Source organism: Tinamus guttatus, unplaced genomic scaffold (assembly GCF_059628265.1).
Source record: "Tinamus guttatus ecotype Peru unplaced genomic scaffold, ASM5962826v1 Tinamus_guttatus_pri_ptg000387l, whole genome shotgun sequence".
Lineage (NCBI taxonomy): Eukaryota > Metazoa > Chordata > Aves > Tinamiformes > Tinamidae > Tinamus > Tinamus guttatus.
Window position 1 is genome coordinate 939,903 of NW_028288921.1, and position 25,889 is coordinate 965,791.

General features: G+C 63.6%; 1 protein-coding gene across 1 annotated transcript in view; it reads right to left on the reverse strand.

Annotated features, from left to right (window-relative positions):
* Positions 1-24,254, reverse strand: part of LOC148593497 (metabotropic glutamate receptor 6-like) — a 31,148-nt gene extending 6,894 nt beyond the window's left edge. The window contains exons 1-8 of the mRNA XM_088530796.1: positions 23,958-24,254; positions 16,492-16,708; positions 14,770-14,905; positions 10,355-10,509; positions 9,480-9,632; positions 8,533-8,730; positions 3,766-3,908; positions 772-1,312 (exon numbers count right to left, since the gene is read on the reverse strand). Of these exons, the coding sequence (XP_088386922.1) occupies positions 772-1,312; positions 3,766-3,908; positions 8,533-8,730; positions 9,480-9,632; positions 10,355-10,509; positions 14,770-14,905; positions 16,492-16,708; positions 23,958-24,239 (1,825 nt within the window). The 5' untranslated portion in view covers positions 24,240-24,254. The remainder of the gene's footprint in view (positions 1-771; positions 1,313-3,765; positions 3,909-8,532; positions 8,731-9,479; positions 9,633-10,354; positions 10,510-14,769; positions 14,906-16,491; positions 16,709-23,957) is intronic.
* Positions 24,255-25,889: the final 1,635 nt, after the last annotated feature.

Sequence of the window (25,889 nt, forward strand, 5' to 3'; positions counted from 1 at the left end):
GCTCTCCCATCCCCACATTCCTGTTCCCATCCCCATCCCCACATTCCCATTCCCACGTTCCCGTTCCCATTCTCACCCTGCTCGAAGATGCGGTGGATGCGGTTGGTCTTGGTGAGCAGCGCCGCGTACGTCACGCTCATCCCCATCCCCATCCATCCCCATCCCCACATTCCCATTCCCATTGCACATTCCCATTCCCATTCCCATCCCCACATTCCCATTCCCCCATTCCCATTCTCACCCTGCTTGAAGATGCGGTAGATGCGGTTGGTCTTGGTGAGCAGCGCCGCGTACGTCACGCTCATCCCCATCCCCATGACCCTAGATCACGTTCCCGCTCCATCTCCATCCCCATTCCCATTCCCATCCCCATGACTCTAGATCACATTCCCACATTCCCACATTCCCATCCCCATTCCCATTCCCACATTCCCAACATTCTCACCCTGCTCGAAGATGCGGTAGATGCGGTTGGTCTTGGTGAGCAGCGCTGCGTACGTGACGCTCATCCCCATCCCCATCCATCCCCATTCCCATGACCCTAGATCACGTTCCCGCTCCATCCCCACATTCCCATTCCCATTCCCATGTTCTCACCCTGCTCGAAGATGCGGTAGATGCGGTTGGTCTTGGTGAGCAGCGCCGCGTACGTCACACTCATCCCCATTCCCATCCCCACATTCCCATCCCCACATCCCCATCCCCATGACCCTAGATCACATTCCCGTTCCCATCCCCACATTCCCATTCCCACATTCCCAACATTCTCACCCTGCTCGAAGATGCGGTAGATGCGGTTGGTCTTGGTGAGCAGCGCCGCGTACGTGACGCTCATGCCCAGCCCCAGCGCCAGGCGCCGCAGCGCGCACACCGCGCGGCCCGGCCGCGCCACCATGGCGAACGTGGCCCCGTAGACCAGCGCCAGCCCGGCCAGCAGCGCGTAGCTCAGCTCCCGCCCGGCCGCCTTCACCACGGGCGTCTCGTGGTGCCGCGCGAACGTCACCAGCACGAAGAGCGTCGCCGCCAGCCCGGCCACGGCGACCGCGACCGGCGCCAGCACCAGCGGGGAGCGCCAGGACAGGCGCAGCAGCGGCGTGGGGACGCAGCGCGCGCGGTCGGGCGCCGGGCGGCTGCGGGGGCCGCAGGGGCGGCACGTGAAGGGGTCGGCGCGGACGCTGCGGCCGCCGCAGGCCTCGCAGTGCCAGCAGCAGGGCAGCCCCTCCAGCGGCTTCTTGCGCTCGCCGGGGCCGCACGGGGCGCTGCAGAGCGACGGCGGCGGCACCGGGGACGGGCCCCAGCGCAGGAGCGGCCGCTGCGGGGGGACGGCAGGATCAGCGGGGCTCCAAGTAGCGGGAATGGGGATGGGAGAGCGGGAATGGGGACGGGAGAGCGGGAATGGGGCACAGGGATCAAGAAATGGGGACCTGGGAGCCAAGAAGGGGCCCAGGAGTCTGGGAACGAGATGCTGGGATTGCGCAATGGGGATGGGAGCTGGGATGGGGACGGGAGAGCAGGAATGGGCCCACAAGTCCAGGAACGGGGCGCTGGGATCAAGAAATGGGGACCCGGGAGCCAAGAAGGGCCCAGGAGTCCAAGAAGGGCCCAGGAGTCCGGGAACGGATCACTGGGATCGTGTAATGAGGACCTGGCAGTTGGGAATGGGACGGGAGTCTGGGAATGGGGCACTGGGATCCAGGAGGGGCTCTGGAATTTGGGAACGGGGCGCTGGGATCTGGTAATGGGGACCTGGAAGCCAAAAAGGGGCCCAGGAGTCCAAGAAGGGCCCAGGAGTCCGGGAACAAGATGCTGGGATCACGTAATGGGGATGGGAGCTGGGGATGGGGATGGGAGAGCGGGAATGGGGACGGGAGTCCAGGAACGGGGCGCTGGGATCATGGAATGGGGACCCGGGAGCCAAGAAGGGGCCCAGGAGTCCGGGGACGGGCCCCAGCGCAGGAGCGGCCGCTGCGGGGGGAGACGGCGGAATGGGGCCGGGAATCCGGGAATGGGGATGGGAGAGCGGGAATGGGGACGGGAGAGCGGGAATGGGGCACTGGGATCAAGAAATGGGGACCCGGGAGCCAAGAAGGGGCCCAGGAGTCTGGGAACGAGATGCTGGGATTGCGCAATGGGGATGGGAGCTGGGATGGGGACGGGAGAGCAGGAATGGGCCCACAAGTCCAGGAACGGGGCGCTGGGATCAAGAAATGGGGACCCGGGAGCCAAGAAGGGCCCAGGAGTCTGGGAACGGATCACTGGGATCGTGTAATGAGGACCTGGCAGTTGGGAATGGGACGGGAGTCTGGGAATGGGGCACTGGGATCCAGGAGGGGCTCTGGAATTTGGGAACGGGGCGCTGGGATCTGATAATGGGGACCTGGAAGCCAAGAAGGGGCCCAGGAGTCCGGGAACAAGATGCTGGGATCACGTAATGGGGATGGGAGCTGGGGATGGGGATGGGAGAGCGGGAATGGGGACGGGAGTCCAGGAACGGGGCACTGGGATCACATAATGGGGACCCGGGAGCCAAGAAGGGGCCCAGGAGTCCGGGGACGGGCCCCAGCGCAGGAGCGGCCGCTGCGGGGGGAGACGTCGGAATGGGGCCGGGAATCTGGGAATGGGGATGGGAGAGCAGGAACGGGGTGCTGGGATCAAGAAATGGGGACCCGGGAGTCAAGAAGGGGCCCAGGAGTCCGGGAACAAGATGCTGGGATCACGTAATGGGGATGGGAGCTGGGGATGGGGATGGGAGAGCGGGAATGGGGACGGGAGTCCAGGAACGGGGCGCTGGGATCATGGAATGGGGACCTGGGAGCCAAGAAGGGGCCCAGGAGTCCGGGGACGGGCCCCAGCGCAGGAGCGGCCGCTGCGGGGGGAAGACGTGGGAATGGGGCCGGGAATCCGGGAATGGGGATGGGAGAGCGGGAATGGGGATGGGAGAGCGGGAATGGGGCACTGGGATCAAGAAATGGGGACCTGGGAGCCAAGAAGGGGCCCAGGAGTCCAGGAACGGATCACTGGGATCGTGTAATGAGGACCTGGCAGTTGGGAATGGGACGGGAGTCTGGGAATGGGGCACTGGGATCCAGGAGGGGCTCTGGAATTTGGGAACGGGGCGCTGGGATCTGATAATGGGGACCTGGAAGCCAAGAAGGGGCCCAGGAGTCCAAGAAGGGCCCAGGAGTCCGGGAACAAGATGCTGGGATCACGTAATGAGGATGGGAGCTGGGGATGGGGATGGGAGAGCGGGAATGGGGACGGGAGTCCAGGAACGGGGCACTGGGATCATGGAATGGGGACCCGGGAGCCAAGAAGGGGCCCAGGAGACTGGGAAGGGGCCCAGGAGACCGGGAAAGGGGACTGGGATGTAACAATGTGGCCCCAATATCTAGGGAAAGGGCCCAGGAGTCCGGGGACGGGCCCTGGTGTCCAGGAAAGGACCCCGGATTCCGGGAAGGGGTCAAGATTCCAGGAAGGAGTCGCAGTGTCTGGGAAAGACCCAAGATTCCGGGAAGGACCCAGGATTCTGGAAAGGGGCCCCGGCATCCGGGAAGGAGCCAGGATTCCGGGAAGGAGCCAGGATTCCGGGAAGGAGCCAGGATTATGGGAAGGAGCCAGGATTCCAGGAAGGATCCGAGATTCCGGGAAGGACCCAGAATTCCGGGAAGGGGCCCCGGTGTCCGGGAGGGCCCCAGGACTCCGGGAAGGCCCCAGGATTCCGGGAAGGCCCCAGAATTCCAGGAATTCCCAGGATTCCGGGCGCACCTGCAGCTGCAGCCCCTGCACCCACTGGCCCACGGGCCGGTAGGCGCCGCCGTCGCTCGCGTTGGCGCCCTGGAACTGGAAGACGTCGTAACGACCGGGAGCGTCGCCCTGCGCGTTGAAGCTCACGGGGGTCCCGGCGCTGCCTGTACGGATCGGAACCGGACACATGGATCAGAACCGACCATATGGACCCGCATGGATCAGAACTGTGAGAATTGACCCTCATGGAGCAGAACCGCGCGGATGGAGCCGCCCGGGAAGACGTCGTAACGGCCCGGAGCGTCGCCCTGCGCGTTGAAACTCACGGGGGTCCTGGCACTGCCTGTATGGACCGGAACCGGCAACACGGATCAGAACCAGCCACATGGACCAGAACCATGAGAATGGACCGGAACCGCGCGGATGGAGCCGCCCCGGCCACCCGGGAAGACGTCGTAGTGGCCCAGAGCGTCGCCCTGCGTGTTGAAGCTCACGGGGGTCCCGGCGCTGCCTGTACGGATCGGAACTGGACACATGGATCAGAACCGTGAGAATGGACCAGAACCGACTGCATGGAGCAGAACTGTGAGAATGGAGCCGCATAGAGTAGAACCGCGCGGACGGAGCCGCCCGGGAAGACGTCGTAACGACCCGGAGCGTCGCCCTGCGCGTTGAAGCTCACGGGGGTCCCGGCACTGCCTATATGGACCAGAACCAAGAGAATGGATCAGAACCAAGAGAATGGATCAGAACCGACCGCATGGATCAGAACCATGAGAATGGAGCTGCATGGAGCCGCCCCGGGCGCCCGGGAGGACGTCGTAACGGCCCGGAGCGTCGCCCTGCGCGTTGAAACTCACAGGGGTCCCAGCGCTGCCTGGATGGACCGGAACCAAGAGAATGGATCAGAACCGTGAGAATGGACTGGAACCGACCGCATGGAGCAGAACTGTGAGAATGGAGCCGCATGGATCAGAACCGCGCGGATGGAGCCGCCCGGGAAGACGTCGTAACGACCCGGAGCGTCGCCCTGCGCGTTGAAGCTCACGGGTTCCCAGCACTGCCTGTACAGACCAGAACCAAGAGAATGGATCAGAACCGGCTGTATGGATCAGAACCGACCGCATGGATCAGAACTGTGAGAATGGAGCTGCTTGGAGCCGCCCGGGAAGACGTCGTAACGACCCAGAGCGTCGCCCTGCGCGTTGAAGCTCACTGGGGTCCTGGCACTGCCTGTATGGACCGGAACCGGCAACACGGATCAGAACCAACCGCATGGATCAGAACCGCGCGGATGGAGCCGCCCGGGAAGACGTCGTAACGACCCGGAGCGTCGCCCTGCGCGTTGAAACTCACGGGTTCCCAGCACTGCCTGTACAGACCAGAACCAAGAGAATGGATCAGAACCGGCTGTATGGATCAGAACCGACCGCATGGATCAGAACTGTGAGAATGGAGCTGCTTGGAGCCGCCCGGGAAGACGTCGTAACGACCCAGAGCGTCGCCCTGCGCGTTGAAGCTCACTGGGGTCCTGGCACTGCCTGTATGGACCGGAACCGGCAACACGGATCAGAACCAACCGCATGGATCAGAACCAGCCACATGGACCAGAACCATGAGAATGGACCGGAACCGCGCGGATGGAGCCGCCCCGGCCACCCGGGAAGACGTCGTAGTGGCCCAGAGCGTCGCCCTGCGCGTTGAAGCTCATGGGGGTCCCGGCGCTGCCTGGATGGACCGGAACCAAGAGAATGGATCAGAACCGTGAGAATGGACTGGAACCAACCACATGGAGCAGAACTGTGAGAATGGACCCGCATGGAGCAGAACCGCGCGGATGGAGCCGCCCGGGAAGACGTCGTAACGACCCGGAGCGTCGCCCTGCGCGTTGAAACTCACGGGGGTCCCAGCGCTGCCTATATGGACCAGAACCAAGAGAATGGATCAGAACCAAGAGAATGGATCAGAACCGACTGCATGGATCAGAACTGTGAGAATGGAGCTGCATGGAGCCAGCCCGGGAAGACGTCGTAACGACCCGGAGCGTCGCCCTGCGCGTTGAAGCTCACAGGGGTCCCGGCGCTGCCTGAATGGACCAGAACCGACCATATGGATCAGAACCGACCGCACAGATCAGAACCGGCTGCATGGATCAGAACTGTGAGAATGGACCGGAACCACGAGGATGGAGCCGACCCGCGCGGATGGAGCCACCCCAGCCACCCGGGAAGACGTCGTAACGACCCGGAGCGTCGCCCTGCGCGTTGAAGCTCACGGGGGTCCTGGTGCTGCCTGAATGGACCGGAACCGACCGCATGGATCAGAACCGACCGCATGGATCAGAACTACGCAGATGGACTGGAACTGACCGCATGGATCAGAACCGACTGCTTGGACCAGAACCATGCGGATGGACCTACGTGGACCCGAACCAGGCACATGGACCAGAACCAGCCGCATGGACCAGAATCAGCTGCATGGATCAGAACCACGCGGATGGACCCGCATGGACCCGAACCAGGCACATGGACCAGAACTGGCCACATGCAGCCGGATGGGCCCAAACTGCCCACACGGAGCTGGACGGAACCGAACCGGCCACGTGGACCGGAACCACCCGCGAGGAGCCGGACGGAACCAGGCGGAACCGCCTGAATGGACCCGAACTGCCCAGATGGAGCTGGACGGAACCGAACCACCGACACGGACCGGAACCGCCCACATGGACCCAAACCATCCACGTGGAGCCGGATGGAACTGCCTGGATGGACCCAAACTGCCCACATGGACCAGAACCACCTGGATGGACCCGAACCGGCTGCACGGAGACGGGTGGACCCGAACCATCCCCATGGAGCCGGACGGAACCGAACCACCCATATGGACCAGAACCGCCCGGATGGACCCGAACCGCCTGTGCGGAGCCAGATGGAACCGGGTGGATGGACCAGAACCGGCCAGATAGACCCGAACCAGCTGCGCGGAGCTGAACGGGACTGACCCGGCCACATGGACCAGAACCGCCTGGATGGACCAGAACCGCCTGGATGGACCAGAACCACCCGGATGGACCAGAACTGCCCGGATGGACCCGAACCACCTGGGCGGAGATGGACGGAACCACACCACCCACATGGACCGGAACCACCCGGATGGACCCGAACCGCCTGCACGGAGCCAGACGGAACCGGGCGGAACCGCCCACATGGACCGGAACTGTCCGGGTCGAGCCAGACGGAACCGAACCACCCATATGGACTGGAACCAGTCGGATGGAAATGAACTGCCTGTGTGGAGCTGGACGGAACCGAACCGCCCATCTGGACTGGAACCGAACCACCTGGATGGACCCGAACTGCCCATGCGGAGCCAGACGGAACCAGGCGGAACCACCCACAATGGACCAGAACTGCCCAGATGGAGCCGGACGGGACCGAACCCACCATATGGACCGGAACCGCCCGGATGGACCCGAACTGCCCGTGCGGAGCCGGATGGGACCGAACCGCCCATATGGACCGGAACCGCCCGGTCCACCCCCCTCCCCGGTTCTGTCCCTCCCCGCTCCATCCCATCCCCCATCCCGGTGCTCCCGGTTCATCCCCCCTCCCCCCCCCCTGAACCGGTTCTTCCCTCCCCACCCCCCACGCGGCCCCGCCCCCCCACGGCCCCTCCTCCCGTGCGCCCTGTTGAAGGCCACGCCCCCCCGCTCACCGTTGAAGGCCCCGCCCCTGCTCACTGTTGAAGGCCACGCCCCCCGCTCACCGTTGAAGGCCCCGCCCCCCCACGTGGCCCCGCCCCCCACGCGGCCCCGCCCCCCGCTCACCGTTGAAGGCCACGCCCCCACGTGGCCCCGCCCCCCCACGCACCGTTGAAGGCCCCGCCCCCACGTGGCCCCGCCCCCCGCTCACCGTTGAAGGCCCCGCCCCCCACGCGGCCTCGCCCCCCCACGCACCGTTGAAGGCCACGCCCCCTGCTCGGCATTGAAGGCTCCGCCCCCCCACGCACCATTGAAGGCCCCACCCCTCTGCGCTCCTCTGAAGGCCACGCCCCCTGCGCGGCCCCGCCCCCCACGCACCATTGAAGGCCACACCCCGTGCTCACCGTTGAAGGCCCCGCCCCCCCGCGCCTCTCTGAAGGCCACGCCCCCCGCGCGGCCCCGCCCCCACGCACCGTTGAAGGCCCCGCCCACGGCTCACCGTTGAAGGCCCCGCCCCCACGTGGCCCCGCCCCCCCGCTCACCGTTGAAGGCCCCGCTGCCCCACGTGGCCCCGCCCCCCCACGCACCGTTGAAGGCCCCGCCCCCCCTCGCAGCCCCACCCCCCCGCTCACCGTTGAAGGCCCCGCCCCCCCGCGCCTCTCTGAAGGCCACGCCCCCTGCGCGGCCCCGCCCCCCGCTCACCGTTGAAGGCCCCGCCCCCCACGCGGCCCCGCCCCCCCCACGCACCGTTGAAGGCCCCGCCCCCCCGCGCGGCCCCGCCCCCCGCTCACCGTTGAAGGCCACGCCCCCCGCTCACCGTTGAAGGCCCCGCCCCACGCAGCCCCGCCCCCCCACGCACCGTTGAAGGCCCCGCCCCCCGCTCACCGTTGAAGGCCCCGCCCCCCCGCGGCCCCGCCCCCGCTCACCGTTGAAGGCCCCGCCCCCCGTGCCCTGCTGAAGGCCCCACCCCCGCTTGCCGTTGAAGGCCCCGCCCCCCACGCGGCCCCGCCCCCCCCGCACCGTTGAAGGCCCCGCCCCCGCGCGGCCCCGCCCCCCGCTCACCGTTGAAGGCCCCGCCCCCCGCTCACCGTTGAAGGCCACGCCCCGGATGTGGCGCAGCAGGCGGCGGCCGTCGGGCGGGCGGGCGCGGGCGCAGAGCCGGGCGCCGCCGCACTCGTCGCGCAGCAGCGCGTGCAGCCCCCGCGCCATGGCGAACACGGCGTCGATCACGAACTGCACCTTCCCCTCCTGCTCGTAGCGCGAGTCGCGCCCAATCCGCTCGCGCCCTGCGGGGCACGTGGGGGCCGCGTCACCGAGGGGGCGGGGCCAAGGGGGGCGGCGGCCAATCGGCTGCGGCCCCCGTGTTGGCGGGGGGGGAGCACGTGAGTGGCGCGTGGGGGGGGCGGGGATGGAGCCTGGTCACGTGGGGGGTCTCATGTCATAAAGGGGTGGGCGGAGCCTGGTCACGTGGGGCTGCGTGTCATAAAGGGGAGGGGCGGGGGGAGCCTGGTCACGTGGGGTCTCATGTCATAAAGGGGGGGCGGAGCCTGGTCACGTGGGGATGAGGGTCATAAAGGGGAGGGGCGGGGGGAGCCTGGTCACGCGGGGTCCCATGTCATAAAGGGGGGCGGAGCCTGGTCACGTGGGGCTGTGTGTCATAAAGGGGAGGGGCGGGGAGGGTCCCATGTCATAAAGGAGGGGCGGAGCCTGGTCACGTGGGCTGAGCGTCATAAAGGGGAGGGGGCGGGGCAGGAGCGTGAGTCGCGCCCAATCCGCTCGCGCCCTGCGGAGCACGTGGTGCCACGTCACCGAGGGGGGCGGGGCCAAGGTGGGGCAGCGGCCAATCGGCTGCAGCCCTGCATTAGCGGGGCGGGGGGGGTGACACGGGGGGACCCAGGGGGCAGCCCCTACCCGTGCAGCCACCCAGGGGCGCCCCATGGGGGGCGTCGCTATGGGGCAGGGGGAGCCGTGGGGCACTCTATGGGGCACAGGGTGACACCGAGGTGACACCGGTGACACCCCTGGCACCTCCTACCCGTGCACTTGCGCAGCGGCGCCCCGTCGGGGGCGGCGCCGTGGGGCTCGCCGTGGGGCAGCCGGCACTGGAAATCCTCCTCCCAGAACTCGTGGAACCAGAGGTTGCGGCGGTTGTTCTCCAGGGAGCGCGACGTGAAGTACTCGTCGAAGCCTGGGGGGCGCCATGGGTCACGCTATGGGTCCTGCTATGGGTCCCGCTATGGGTCGCGCTATGGGTCGCGCTATGGGTCCCGCTATGGGTTGCGCTATGGGTCACTCACCCGGCACCGATGCCCTCTTGGGCAGGATCATGATTGCCCCCTGCACCACGGGTTGTGGGTCGCTATGGGTCACGGTATCGGTCCTGCTATGGGACGCGCTATGGATCACGCTATGGGTCGCTATCGGTTGTGCTATGGGTCCCGCTATGGGTCACGCTGTGGGTCGCTATGGGTCCCGCTATGGGTCCCGCTATGGGTCGCTCACCCGGCACCGACGCCCTCTTGGGCAGGATCGTGATGGCCCCCTGCGCCGTGGGTTGTGGGTCACTATGGGTCCCACTATGGGTCCCGCTATGGGTCCCGCTGTGGGTCCCGCTATGGGTCGCGCTATGGGTCACGCTGTGGGTCGCTATGGGTCACGCTATGGGTCGCTATGGGTCGCGCTATGGGTCGCGCTATGGGTCGCTATGGGTCGCTCACCCGGCACGGACGCCCTCTTGGGCAGGATCGTGATGGCCCCCTGTGCCGCAGGTTATGGGTCCCGCTATGGGTCCCACTATGGGTCCCGCTATGGGTCGCTATGGGTCCCACTATGGGTCCCGCTATGGGTCGCGCTATGGGTCACTATGGATCCTGCTATGGGTTTCGCTATGGGTCGCTATGGGTCGCTCACCCGGCACCGACGCCCTCTTGGGCAGGATCGTGATCGCCCCCTGCGCCGCCGCCTCCAGCCCTTGGACCGGCGCCACTTTGGCCCCCCACGAGTCGGAGCCGACCCAGGAGAAGTGGCCGGAGAGGTTGGCCCGGACGGCGGCCGCCAGGATCCCCCTGCGGGAGCGGGAACGGGAATGGGAATGGGAAGGGGTGCAGGAATGGGAATGGGAGCAGGAATGGGAATGGGAGCGGGAATGGGAATAGGAAGGGGTGTGGGAATGGGAATGGGAACGGGAACGGGAATGGGAAGGGGTGCAGGAATGGGAATGGGAGCAGGAATGGGGATGGGAGCGGGAATGGGAATGGGAATTGGAGTGGGAATGGGGAGTGGGAATGGGAATGGGAGCGGGAATGGGGATGGGAGCAGGAATGGGAATGGGAGCGGGAATAGGAAGGGGTGCGGGAATGGGAATGGGAACGGGAATGGGAATTGGAGTGGGAATGGGGAGTGGGAATGGGAACGGGAACCCGAGTGGGAATGGGGAGCGGGAACGGGAGCAGGAATAGGGAGTGGGATGGAGCGGGAATGGGGAGCAGGAACAGGGACCGGGATAGACCGGGAGGGACCAGGGTGGACCAGGAAGGACTGGGATGGACTGGGATGGACCAGGACAAACTGGGATAGACTAAGAAGAGCCCCACGGCTCTTGGGGGGTGGGTCTATAGGGGCCTATAGGGAATCTATTGGGTGCTATAGGGGTCTATAGAGGTCTATAGGGTCCCATAGGGTTCTATAGGATACCGGACATCGTCCTCATTGGTGAACAGCACCACGGCTCTCACGGGGTCTACAGAGTTCTATAGGGTCCTATAGGGGTCTATAGGGGTCCCATAGGGGTCTATAGGGCTCCATAGGGTACCAGACATTGTCCTCGTTAGTGAACAGCACCACAGCTCTCAGGAGGGTCTATGGGGGTCTATAGAGGTCTATAGAGCTCTATAGGGTCCCACAGGGTTCTATAGGATACCGGATGTCATCCTCGTTAGCGAACAGCACCATGGCTCTCGGGGGGTCTATAGAGGTCTATAGGGTCCTATAGGGGTCCATATGGTACCGGACGTCATCCTCATTAGAAAACAGCACCACAGCTCTCGGGGGGGTCTATGGAGGTCTATAGAGTTCTATAGAGTCCTATAGGGTTCTATAGGGTCCCATAGGGCTCCATAGGGTCCCATAGGGCTCCATAGGGTACCGGACGTCGTCCTCGTTGGCGAACAGCACCACGGCTCTCAGGGGAACTATAGAGGTCTATAGGGGTCTATAGGGTCCTATAGAGGTCTGTAGGGTCCCACAGGGCTCCATAGGGTGCGGGACGTTGTCCTCGTTAGCAAACACCACCACAGCTCTCGGGGGGGGTCTATAGAGTTCTATAGGGTCCCCTAGGGTTCTATAGGGTACCGGACATCGTCCTCGTTGGCGAACAGCACCACGGCTCTCAGGGGGTCTATAGAGGTCTATAGAGTTCTATAGCGGTCTATAGGAGTCCATAAGGGTCTATAGGGGTCCTATAGGGTCCATATGGTACCGGACATCGTCCTCATTGGCGACCAGCACCACAGCTCTCGTGGGGGTCTATAGAGGTCTATAGGGTCCTATAGGGGTCTGTAGGGGTCCATATGGTACCGGACGTCATCCTCATTAGAAAACAGCAGCACAGCTCTCGGAGGGGTCTATGGAGGTCTATAGAGTTCTATAGGGGTCCATAGGGTCCCATAGGGCTCCATAGGGTGCGGGACGTTGTCCTCGCTGGCAAAAACCACCACAGCTCTCGGAGGGGTCTATAGAGTTCTGTAGAGTTCTATAGGGTCCCATAGGGTTCTATAGGGTACCAGACGTCGTCCTCGTTGGCGAACAGCACCACGGCTCTCGCGGGGTCTAGAGAGGTCTATAGAGTTCTATAGGGGTCTATAGGGTCCCATAGGGCTCCATAGGGTACCGGACATCGTCCTCGCTGGCGAAGAGCACCATGGCTCTTGGGGCGGGGGGAGTCTATGGGCGTCTATAGGCTCTATAAGGTCCTATAGGGGTCTATAGGGCTCCATAGGGTACCGGACATCGTCCTCGTTGGCGAACAGCACCACGGCTCTCGGGGGGTCTATAGAGGTCTATAGAGTTCTATAGCGGTCTATAGGAGTCCATAGGGGTCTACAGGGGTCCTATAGGGTCCATATGGTACCAGACATCGTCCTCATTGGCGACCAGCACCACAGCTCTTGTGGGGTCTATAGAGGTCTATAGGGTCCTATAGGGCTCTATAGGGGTCCATAGGGGTCCTATAGGGGTACCGGACATCGTCCTCATTGGCGACCAGCACCACAGCTCTCGTGGGGGTCTATAGAGGTCTATAGGGTCCTATAGGGGTCTATAGGGGTCCATATGGTACCGGACGTCATCCTCATTAGAAAACAGCACCACAGCTCTCGGAGGGGTCTATGGAGGTCTATAGAGTTCTATAGAGTCCTATAGGGCTCTATAGGGTCCCATAGGGCTCCATAGGGTACCGGACGTCGTCCTTGTTGGCGAACAGCACCACGGCTCTCAGGGGAACTATAGAGGTCTATAGGGGTCTATAGGGTCCTGTAGAGGTCTGTAGGGTCCCACAGGGCTCCATAGGGTGCGGGACGTTGTCCTCGTTAGCAAACACCACCACAGCTCTCGGGGGGGTCTATAGAGTTCTATAGAGTTCTATAGGGTCCCATAGGGTTCTATAGGGTACCAGACGTCGTCCTCGTTGGCGAACAGCACCACGGCTCTCAGGGGGTCTATAGAGGTCTATAGAGTTCTATAGGGGTCTATAGGGTCCCATAGGGCTCCATAGGGTACCGGACATCGTCCTCGTTGGCGAAGAGCACCATGGCTCTCAGGGGGTCTATAGAGGTCTATAGAGTTCCATAGGGGTCCATAGGGTCCCATAGGGCTCCATAGGGTACCGGACATCGTCCTCGTTGGCGAAGAGCACCATGGCTCTTGGGGCGGGGGGAGTCTATGGGCGTCTATAGACTCTATAAGGTCCTATAGGGGTCTATAGGGCTCCATAGGGTACCGGACATCGTCCTCGTTGGCGAACAGCACCACGGCTCTCAGGGGGTCTATAGAGGTCTATAGAGTTCTATAGCGGTCTATAGGAGTCCATAGGGGTCTATAGGGGTCCTATAGGGTCCATATGGTACCGGACATCGTCCTCATTGGCGACCAGCACCACAGCTCTCGTGGGGTCTATAGAGGTCTATAGGGTCCTATAGGGCTCTATAGGGGTCCATAGGGGTCCTATAGGGGTACCGGACGTCGTCCTCGTTGGCGAGCAGCACCACGGCTCTCGGGGGGGTCTATGGGGGTCTGTAGACTCTATAGGGTCCTATAGGGTCCCACAGGCCTCCACAGGGTCCAAAAGGGTTTATGGGACTCCCTAGGGTACCGGACGTTGTCCTCGTTGGTGAACAGCACCATGGCTCTCGGGGGCGTCTATAGACTCTATAGGGTCCTATAGGGATCTATAGGGTCCCATAGGGCTCCATAGGGTACCAGACGTCATCCTCATTGGCGAACAGCACCATGGCTCTCGGGGGGCGGTCTATGGGGGCCTACAGACTCTATAGGATCCTACAGGGGTCCATAGGGGTCTATAGGGTGCCGTAGGGTTCTATAGGTGTCTATACGGCTCTATGGGGTCCTATAGAGCTCCACAGGGTACCGGACGTCGTCCTCGTTGGCGAACAGCACCATGGCTCTCGGGGGCGTCTATAGACTCTATAGGGTCCTATAGGGATCTATAGGGTCCCATAGGGCTCCATAGGGTACCGGACGTCGTCCTCGTTGGCGAACAGCATCATGGCTCTCGGGGGGTCTATGGGGACCTATAGACTCTATAGGATCCTACAGGGGTCCATAGGGGTCTATAGGGTCCCATAGGGTCTATAGGTGTCTCTAGGGCTCTCTAGGGTCCTATAGAGCTCCATAGGGTACCGGACGTCATCCTCGTTGGCGAACAGCACCATGGCTCTTGGGGGGTCCATGGGGGTCTATAGAGGTCTATAGAGGTCTAAAGGGCTCTATAGGGTCCCATAGGGTTCTATAGGGTACCGGGCGTCGTCCTCGTTGGCGAACAGCACCACGGCTCTCGGGGGGTCCATGGGGGTCTATAGAGGTCTATAGAGGTCTATAGGGCTCTATAGGGTCCCTTAGGGTTCTGTAGGTGTCTGTAGGGGTCCATAGGGTCCCATAGGGTTCTATAGGTTACTGGACGTCGTCCTTGTTGGCAAACAGCACCACGGCTCTTGGGGGGTTTTTGGGGCATCTATAGACTCTGTAGGGGTCTAAGGAGTCTATAGGGGTCCACAGGGCTCCATAGGGGTCTATAGGGTTCTCTAGGGTACCGGACGTCGTCCTCGTTGGCGAACAGCACCACGGCGCGCGCGGCCGACGTCTCCATGAGGCGCTCGATGGCCTTCGTGTACTCGGCCTCCCGCGACTCCCGCGGCAGCTTGATGGACTGCGCGATGCAGATCCCGCCTGCGTTCGCGCCGGATCGGAGCGGATCGGAACGGATCGGACCAGATCGGACCCATTCCGACCCGTCGGCGTTGCCCCAATATTCAGCCAGGGCATCCCGGTGCATCCCAGATATACCCCAGCCCAACCCCAGTGTATCCCAGATCTATCCCATTCCTTCTTATTCCCATCCCATTCCCATCCCGTTCACATTCCCATCCTGTTCCCATTCCCATCCCCACGGACGCACCAGCTTCCCGGCAGCTCTGCTGGAAGGCGGCGACGCTGCTCTCTGTCCCCCATTCCCACTCCATTCCCGATCCCATTCCCATTCCCATTCCCAATCCCATTCCTGTACCCACTTCCCAGGAGCTCTGCAGGAAGGCGTCCACGCCGCTCTCTCCCATCCCCATTTTCATTCCCATTCCCTATGGATATACCCGCTTCCCGGCAGCTCTGCAGGAAGGCGTCCACGCCGCTCTCTGCCATTCCCATCCCCATTCCCATCCCCATTCCCATTCCGTACCCGCTTCCCGGGAGCTCTGCAGGAAGGCATCCACGCCACTCTCTGCCCCATTCCCATCCCGTTCACATTCCCATCAGTATTCCCAATACCATTCCCATTCCCTATGGATGTACCCGCTTCCCGGGAGCTCTGCAGGAAGGCGTCCACGCCGCTCTCTCCCACCCCATTCCCGTCGGTATTCCTGATCCCATTCCCATTCCCATTCCCATGGTATTCCCGATCCCATTCCCATTCCGTACCCGCTTCCCGGGAGCTCTGCAGGAAGGCGTCCACGCCGCTCTCTGCCCCATCCCCATTCCCGTCGGTATTCCTGATCCCATTCCCATTCCCATCGGTATTCCCATCCCCATTCCCATCGGTATTCCTGATCCCATTCCCATCGGTATTCCCAATGGATGTACCCGCTTCCCAGGAGCTCTGCAGGAAGGCGTCCACGCCGCTCTCTCCCACCCCATTCCCATCGGTATTCCTGATCCCATTCCCATTCCCATTCCCATGGTATTCCCGATCCCATTCCCATTCCGCACCCGCTTCCCGGGAGCTCTGCAGGAAGGCGTCCACGCCGCTCTCTCCCATTCCCACCCCATTCCCATCGGTATTCCTGATCCCATTCCCATTCCGTACCCGCTTCCCAGGAGCTCTGCAGGAAGGCGTCCACGCCGCTCTCTCCCACCCCATTCCCATCGGTATTCCTGATCCCATTCCCATTCCCATGGTATTCCCGATCCCATTCCCATTCCGTACCCGCTTCCCGGGAGCTCTGCAGGAAGGCGTCCACGCCGCTCTCTCCCACCCCATTCCCATCGGTATTCCTGATCCCATTCCCATTCCCATTCCCATGGTATTCCCGATCCCATTCCCATTCCGTACCCGCTTCCCGGGAGCTCTGCAGGAAGGCGTCCACGCCGCTCTCTCCCACCCCATTCCCATCAGTATTCCCGATCCCATTCCCATTCCGTACCCGCTTCCCGGGAGCTCTGCAGGAAGGCGTCCACGCCGCTCTCTCCCACCCCATTCCCATCGGTATTCCCGATCCCATTCCCATTCCCATGGTATTCCCGATCCCATTCCCATTCCGTACCCGCTTCCCGGGAGCTCTGCAGGAAGGCGTCCACGCCGCTCTCGCCGTAGTTGCCCTCGGAGGCCACGGTGGCCACGTAGCTCCAGCCCAGGGCCCGCACCAGGGCCACCATGGCCTGGGCCTGCTGCGAGTCGGGGGGCACCACGCGCGAGAAGAACTCGTAGCGCCCGCGGTCGCTGAGCTCGGGGGCCGTGGACGCGTAGCTGATCTGCGGGATCTGAACGGGAATGTCTCGGGAATACCGGGAATACCGGGAATGGGGGGAAATGGGCTCAGGATCAGGATCTGCCCCACATTGGGAATGGGGGGATATGGGTCACGATGGGCCCCCCGCGGTCGCTGAGCTCGGGGGCCGTGGACGCGTAGCTGATCTGCGGGATCTGCATGGGAATGTCGCGGGAATACCGGGAATGGGGATGGGAATGCGGGGAGATGGGCTCAGGATCGGGATCTGCCCCACCAGGATGTGGGTCAGGATGGGACCCCCGCGGTCGCTGAGCTCGGGGGCCGTGGACGCGTAGCTGATCTGCGGGATCTGAACGGGAATGCCGGGAATGCCGGGAATACCGGGAATGGGGGGAGATGGGCTCGGAATCAGGATCTGCGCCATGCACGAGAAGAACTCGTAGCGCCCGCGGTCGCTGAGCTCCGGGGCCGTGGACGCGTAGCTGATCTGCGGGATCTGCGTTAGGAATATCGGGAATGCCAGGAATGCCAGGAATGGGGATGGGAATGGGGATCAGGATGGGGATCTGCACCACACGCGAGAAGAACTCGTAGCGCCCGCGGTCGCTGAGCTCGGGGGCCGTGGACGCGTAGCTGATCTGCGGGATCTGAACGGGAATGCCGGGAATGCCGGGAATTATCCCGGGAATGGGGATGGGAATGGGGATCAGGATGGGGATCTGCACCACGCGCGAGAAGAACTCGTAGCGCCCGCGGTCGCTGAGCTCCGGGGCCGTGGAGGCGTAGCTGATCTGTGGGATCTGAACGGGAATGTCTCGGGAATACCGGGAATGCCGGGAATACCGGGAATGGGGATGGAAATGGGGGGAGATGGGCTCGGGATCAGGATCTGCACCACGCGCGAGAAGAACTCGTAGCGCCCGCGGTCGCTGAGCTCGGAGGCCGTGGACGCGTAGCTGATCTGCGGGATCTGAATGGGAATGTCCCGGGAATACCGGGAATACCGGGAATGGGGGGAAATGGGCTCAGGATCAGGATCTGCCCCACATTGGGAATGGGGGGATATGGGTCAGGATGGGCCCCCCGCGGTCGCTGAGCTCGGGGGCCGTGGACGCGTAGCTGATCTGCGGGATCTGAACGGGAACGCCGGGAATGCCGGGAATGGGGATGGGAATGCGGGGAGATGGGCTCAGGATCGGGATCTGCCCCACCAGGATGTGGGTCAGGATGGGTCCCCCGCGGTTGCTGAGCTCGGGGGCCGTGGACGCGTAGCTGATCTGCGGGATCTGCATGGGAATGCCAGGAATAGCGGGAATGCCAGGAATACTGGGATCGGGGTCAGGATCGACCCCGGGAATGGGGGAATGGGCTCAGGATGGGGATGGGGGTCAGGATGGGCCCCCCGCGGTCGCTGAGCTCGGGGGCCATGGACGCGTAGCTGATCTGCGGGATCTGCCCCGGAATACCGGGAATATCGGGAATGGGGGTCAGGATCTGCCCTGGGAATGGGGGTCAGGATGGGCCCCACATTGGGAATAGGGGATGTGGGTCAGGATGGGCCCCCCGCGGTCACGGAGCTCCGGGGCCGTGGATGCGTAGCTGATCTGCGGGATCTGCAGTGGGAATACCGGGAATGGGGATCAGGATGTGCCCCAGGAATGGGCGATGTGGGGCAGGGGGGATGCGGGAGGGGCAGGATGGGGCCCAGGAGAGCGGGGAGGAGGAGCCTGGAGTTCAGGGAGGCGGGGCTGGGAGCCCAGGGAGGCGGGGCCTGGCCAGGGGGTGGAGCCTGTGGGGGCGGGGCCTGGGTGTCCCCCGCCCTGTTTGGCGCCACTCCCTGACCCGCCCCCCCCCCCCCCCCCGGCCGTTTGGCACCGCCCCGGGGCATTGTGGGAGGGGGAGGGGGCGGGGGAAGGTTCTGGAAGCTCCCGGAGGGGCCCAGGCGTCATGGAGGGACATGGGAATGACACAGGAATGACATGGAGCGACACGGAGCAACATGGGAGTGACATGGGAATGAGACGGGAATGACACGGGAATGACACGGAGCGACACGGAGCAACATGGGAATGACATGGAGTGACATGGGAATGAGACGGGAATGACACGGGAATGACACGGAGCGACACGGAGCAACATGGGAATGACATGGAGTGACATGGGAATGAGACGGGAATGACACGGGAATGACACGGAGCGACACTGGAGTGACATGGGAGTGACATGGAGTGACATGGGAATGAGACGGGAATTACATGGGAGTGACACGGAGCGACATGGGAGTGACACGGGAATGACACGGGAATGACACGGGAATGACACGGAGCGACACGGAGCAACATGGGAGTGACATGGAGTGACATGGAGTGACATGGGAATGAGACGGGAATGACATGGGAGTGACACGGAGCGACACGGAGCAACATGGGAGTGACATGGAGTGACATGGGAATGACACGGGAATGACACGGGAATGACACAGGAATGACACGGGAATGACACGGAGCGACACGGAGCGACACGGAGCGACACGGAGCGACATGGGAGTGACATGGAGTGACATGGAGTGACATGGAGTGACATGGGAGTGACACGGAGCGACACGGAGCAACATGGGAGTGACATGGAGTGACATGGGAATGAGACGGGAATGACATGGGAGTGACACGGAGCGACACTGGAGTGACACGGGAATGACACGGAGTGACATGGGAATGAGACGGGAATGACACGGGAATGACACGGAGCGACACGGAGCAACATGGGAGTGACATGGAGTGACATGGGAATGAGACGGGAATGACATGGGAGTGACACGGAGCGACACGGAGCAACATGGGAGTGACATGGAGTGACATGGGAATGAGACGGGAATGACATGGGAGTGACACGGAGCGACACGGAGCAACATGGGAGTGACATGGAGTGACATGGGAATGAGACGGGAATGACATGGGAGTGACACGGAGCGACATGGAGCAACATGGGAATGACATGGAGTGACACGGGAATGACACGGGAGTGACACGGAGCGACATGGGCATGACATGGAGTGACACGGGAATGACATGGGAGTGACACGGGAATGACACGGGAGTGACATGGAGCAACATGGGAATGACATGGAGTGACACGGGAATGACACGGGAATGACATGGGAGTGACACGGAGCAACATGGGCATGACATGGAGTGACACGGGAATGACACGGGAGTGACATGGAGCAACATGGGAATGACATGGAGTGACATGGGAATGAGATGGGAGTGACGCGGGAATGACACGGGAGTGACGCGGGAATGACACGGAGCGACACGGACCCCTGTGGCCCTCCCGCCCACCCCAACACGTCCCACGCGTGTCCCCCTGTGTCCCCTGCTGTCCCGTGTCCCCCTGTGCCCTCACATGCCCCCCGTATCTCCCATGTGTCCCCCATGTCCCCCGATGTCCCCACACTCACTGTGAAGAGGCGCAACACGTTGGCCACCATGATGGACACGGAGCCCCATGTGTGTCCCATGTCCCCCGTGTGTCCCCCATGTCCCCATGTCCCCACTCACCACAAAGAGCCGCAGCACGTTGGCCACCATGATGGACACGAAGCTGCCCAAGGCCCTGATGACGCCCATGATGGACACGGGGCTCCATGTGTGTCCCATGTCCCTGTGTCCCCATGTCCCCATGTTCTACATGTCCATGTGTCCCCTGTGTCCCCACGTCCCCCCACACTCACTGCAAAGAGCCGCAGCACGTTGGCCACCATGATGGACACGGAGCTCCATGTATGTCCCATGTTCATGTGTCCCCTATGTCCACCATGTGTCCCCAATGTCCCCAATATCCCTACACTCACCGCAAAGAGCCGCAGCACGTTGGCCACCATGATGGACACGGAGCCCCATGTGTGTCCCATGTCCATGTCCCCCATGTCCCCATGTCCCCGCACTCACCGCAAAGAGGCGCAGAACATTGGCCACCATGATGGACACGGAGCTCCATGTGTGTCCCATGTCCATGTCCCCCATGTCCCCAGTGTCCCCCATGTCCCCGCTCACCGCAAAGAGCCGCAGCACGTTGGCCACCATGATGGACACGGAGCTGGCTGAGGCCCTGATGATGCCCATGATGGACACAAGCCCCACGTCCATGTGTCCCCATGTCCCCCATGTGTCCCCCATGTCCCTGTGTCCCTGCTCACCGCGAAGAGCCGCAGCACATTGGCCACCATGATGGACACGGAGCTGGCCGAGGCCCCAATGACGCCCATGATGGACACGTAGCCCCATGTCCCCAATGTCCCCGTGTCCCCAATGTCCCTGCTCACCGCGAAGAGCCGCAGCATGTTGGCCACCATGATGGACACGGAGCCCCATGTCCCCCATGTCCCCACCATGTCCCCCATGTCCCCGCACTCACCACGAAGAGCCGCAGCACGTTGGCCACCATGATGGACACGGAGCTCCATGTGTGTCCCATGTCCATGTCCCCCATGTCCCCAGTGTCCCCCATGTCCCCGCTCACCGCAAAGAGCCGCAGCACGTTGGCCACCATGATGGACACGGAGCCCCAGGTGTGTCCCATGTCCATGTCCCCAATGTCCCCACGTCCCCACACTCACTGCGAAGAGCCGCAGCACGTTGGACACCATGATGGACACGAAGCTGCCCAAGGCCCTGATGACGCCAATGATGGACACGGGGCTCCATGTGTGTCCCATGTCCCTGTGTCCCCATGTCCCCATGTTCTACATGTCCATGTGTCCCCTGTGTCCCCACGTCCCCCCACACTCACTGCAAAGAGCCGCAGCACGTTGGCCACCATGATGGACACGGAGCTCCATGTATGTCCCATGTTCATGTGTCCCCTATGTCCACCATGTGTCCCCAATGTCCCCAATATCCCTACACTCACTGCAAAGAGCCGCAACACGTTGGCCACCATGATGGACACGGAGCCCCATGTGTGTCCCATGTCCATGTCCCCCATGTCCCCACCATGTCCCCACGCTCACCGCAAAGAGCCGCAGCACGTGGCCACCATGATGTCCATGTCCCCCATGTCCCCAATGTCCCCCATGTGTCCCCAGTGTCCCCATGTCCCCACACTCACCGCGAAGAGCCGCAGCACGTTGGCCACCATGGTGGACACGGAGCCCCATGTCCCCAATGTCCCCAGTGTCCCCCATGTCCCTGCTCACCGCGAAGAGCCGCAGCACGTTGGCCACCATGATGGACACGGAGCCCCATGTCCCCCATGTCCCCAATGTCCCCACCATGTCCCCCATGTCCCCGCACTCACCGCAAAGAGCCGCAGCACGTTGGCCACCATGATGGACACGGAGCTCCATGTGTGTCCCATGTCCATGTCCCCAGTGTCCCCCATGTCCCCGCTCACCGCAAAGAGCCGCAGCACGTTGGCCACCATGATGGACACGGAGCTGGCTGAAGCCCTGATGATGCCCATGATGGACACAAGCCCCACGTCCATGTGTCCCCATGTCCCCCATGTGTCCGCCATGTCCCTGTGTCCCTGCTCACCGCGAAGAGCCGCAGCACATTGGCCACCATGATGGACACGGAGCTGGCCGAGGCCCCAATGACGCCCATGATGGACACGTAGCCCCATGTCCCCAATGTCCCCGTGTCCCCAATGTCCCTGCTCACCGCGAAGAGCCGCAGCACGTTGGCCACCATGATGGACACGGATCCCCATGTCCCCCATGTCCCCACCATGTCCCCCATGTCCCCGCACTCACCGCGAAGAGCCGCAGCACGTTGGCCACCATGATGGACACGGAGCCCCATGTCCCCAATGTCCCCACCATGTCCCCCATGTCCCCGCACTCACCGCAAAGAGGCGCAGAACATTGGCCACCATGATGGACACGGAGCCCCAGGTGTGTCCCATGTCCATGTCCCCAATGTCCCCAATGACCCCCATGTCCCCGCACTCACCGCAAAGAGCCGCAGCACGTTGGCCACCATGATGTCCATGTCCCCCATGTCCCCAATGTCCCCCATGTGTCCCCAGTGTCCCCATGTCCCCGCACTCACCGCAGAGAGCCGCAGCACGTTGGCCACCATGATGGATACGGAGCCCCAGGTGTGTCCCATGTCCATGTCCCCAATGTCCCCAATGTCCCCCACGTCCCCACACTCACCGCGAAGAGCCGCAGCACGTTGGCCACCATGATGGACACGGAGCCCCATGTCCCCCATGTCCCCAATGTCCCCACCATGTCCCCCATGTCCCCGCACTCACTGCAAAGAGCCGCAGCACGTTGGCCACCATGATGGACACGGAGCCCCATGTCCCCCATGTCCCCAATGTCCCCACCATGTCCCCATGTCCCCACACTCACTGCGAAGAGCCGCAGCACGTTGGCCACCATGATGGACACGGAGCCCCATGTGTGTCCCATGTCCATGTCCCCAATGTCCCCAATGTCCCCCACGTCCCCACACTCACCGCGAAGAGCCGCAGCACGTTGGCCACCATGATGGACACGGAGCCCCAGGTGTGTCCCATATCCATGTCCCCCATGTCCCCAGTGTCCCCATGTCCCCACATTCACCGCAAAGAGCCGCAGCACGTTGGCCACCATGTTGGACACGGAGCCCCATGTGTGTCCCATGTCCATGTCCCCCATGTCCCCACCATGTCCCCACACTCACCGCGAAGAGCCGCAGCACGTTGGCCACCATGATGGACACGGAGCCCCATGTGTGTCCCATGTCCATGTCCCCCATGTCCCCACCATGTCCCCACGCTCACCGCAAAGAGCCGCAGCACGTTGGCCACCATGATGGACACGGAGCCCCATGTGTGTCCCATGTCCATGTCCCCACCATGTCCCCACGCTCACCGCAAAGAGCCGCAGCACGTTGGCCACCATGATGTCCATGTCCCCCATGTCCCCAATGTCCCCCATGTGTCCCCAGTGTCCCCATGTCCCCACACTCACCGCAAAGAGCCGCAGCACGTTGGCCACCATGATGGACACGGAGACCCAGGTGTGTCCCATGTCCATGTCCCCAATGTCCCCAATGTCCCCCATGTCCCCGCACTCACCATGAAGAGCCGCAGCACGTTGGCCACCATGTTGGACACGGAGCCCCATGTGTGTCCCATATCTATGTCCCCCATGTCCCCATGTCCCCACCATGTCCCCACACTCACCGCGAAGAGCCACAGCACGTTGGCCACCATGATGGACACGGAGCCCCATGTCCCCCATGTCCCCAATGTCCCCACCATGTCCCCCACGTCCCCACACTCACCGCAAAGAGGCGCAGCACGTTGGCCACCATGATGGACACGGAGCTGGCCGAGGCCCCGATGACGCCCACGAGCAGCTCGGGCGGCGGGCGGCGCGGCGGGCGCCCGTCCTCGCAGCGCGCCGCGTCCTCGTCGCCGTCGCGCCGCAGCAGCGCCTGCACGAAGGACAGCGCCTGCTCCAGCGCGTAGGTGTCCCGGGAGCACGTGTCCAGGATGCGGGCGCCCAGGGTGACGTTGGGCAGCAGGCGCGGGTCGCCGTTGACGCGGTCCAGCGCGTACAGCATGGCCTCGAGGCGGTGCACGCCCTGCTCCTTGCGCAGCGCGCCGCACGGCGCCCCGCCGGCGCCGCGCGCGTGCACCGGGAACAGCCCGCCCAGCGTCAGCTCGCCCGGCACGCGCACCGCCAGCGGCTGCCGCGGCGGCGGGGAGCGCCACGGGGACACTGACGGGGACAGCAGGAGCAATGGGGACACGGAGGGGGACAGGGACGTGGATGGGGTCTGCCATGGGGAGGCCACGGGGCACAGGGACAGCAGGAGCAATGGGGACATGGAGGGGGACAGGGACATGGGTGGGGTCTGCCATGGGGACACTGCAGGGCACAGGGACAGCACGAGCAGCCACGGGGACATGGAGGGGGACAGGGGCTGCCATGGGGACACTGCAGGGCACAGGGACAGCAGGAGCAGTGGGGACATGGAGGGGGACAGGGACATGGATGGGGTCTGCCATGGGGAGGCCACGGGGCACAGGGACAGCAGGAGCAGTGGGGACATGGAGGGGGACAGGGACATGGACGGGGTCTGCCATGGGGACACTGCAGGGGACAGGGACAGCAGGAGCAGTGGGGACACGGAGGGGGACATGGACGGGGTCTGCCATGGGGACACTGCAGGGGACAGGGACAGCAGGAGCAGTGGGGACATTGATGGGGACATGGACTGGGTCTGCCATGGGGAGGCCACCGGGCACAGGGACAGCAGGAGCAGCGGGGACGGGGACAGGGACATTGATGGTGCCTGCCATGGGGACACTGCGGGGGACAGGGACAGCAGGAGCAGTGGGGATGGGGACAGGGACACGGCCGGCACCCGCCATGGGGACACTGCGGGGGACAGGGACAGCAGCAGCAGTGGGGACATTGATGGGGACATGGACTGGGTCTGCCATGGGGACACTGCAGGGGACAGGGACAGCAGGAGCAGCGGGGACAGGGACAGGGACAGTGTGCGCCACGGGGACATTAATGGGGATGGGGACGGTGCCCGCCACGGTGTCACCGACGGGGACAGCGACAGCAGCAGCAGCAGCAACGGGGCCGGTGGCAGCGGGGACATGGTCACGGCTGCGGGAAGAGCACGGGGGTCAGCGGGGGGACATGGGGGGACATGGGGGGCTACAGGGGGCTCTGGGGGGTCCTGGGGGGTCCCTGGGGCTCTCTGGGGGACCCTGGGGACCCTAGAGGGGCCCTGGGGGACTATGGGGGTCCCTGGGGGTCACGAGGGGTCCTTGGGGGGTAATGGGGGTCCCTGGGGGGCTATGGGAGGTCCCTGGGGGGGTCCTGGGGGGTTTTTTGGGGGGTCCCCGGGTGTCTCTGGGGGACACGAGGGGCCCCTAGGGGGGTAATGGGGGTCCCTGGGGGGTCCCCAGCCCTATAGATGGGGGGGATGTGGGGCAGGACGGGGGGTCCCCAGGGGTCCCCAGCCCCATGGGGGGGTCCCTGGGGTGTCCCCAGCCCCATGGGGATGATGTGGGACAGGACGGGGGTCCCTGGGGTGTCCCCAGCCCCATGGGGGTCCCCAGCCCCATGGGGAGGATGTGGGACAGGACGGGGGGTCCCTGGGGTGTCCCCAGCCCCATGGGGGGGTCCCTGGGGTGTCCCCAGCCCTATGGGGAGGATGTGGGACAGGATGGGGGGTCCCTGGGGTGTCCCC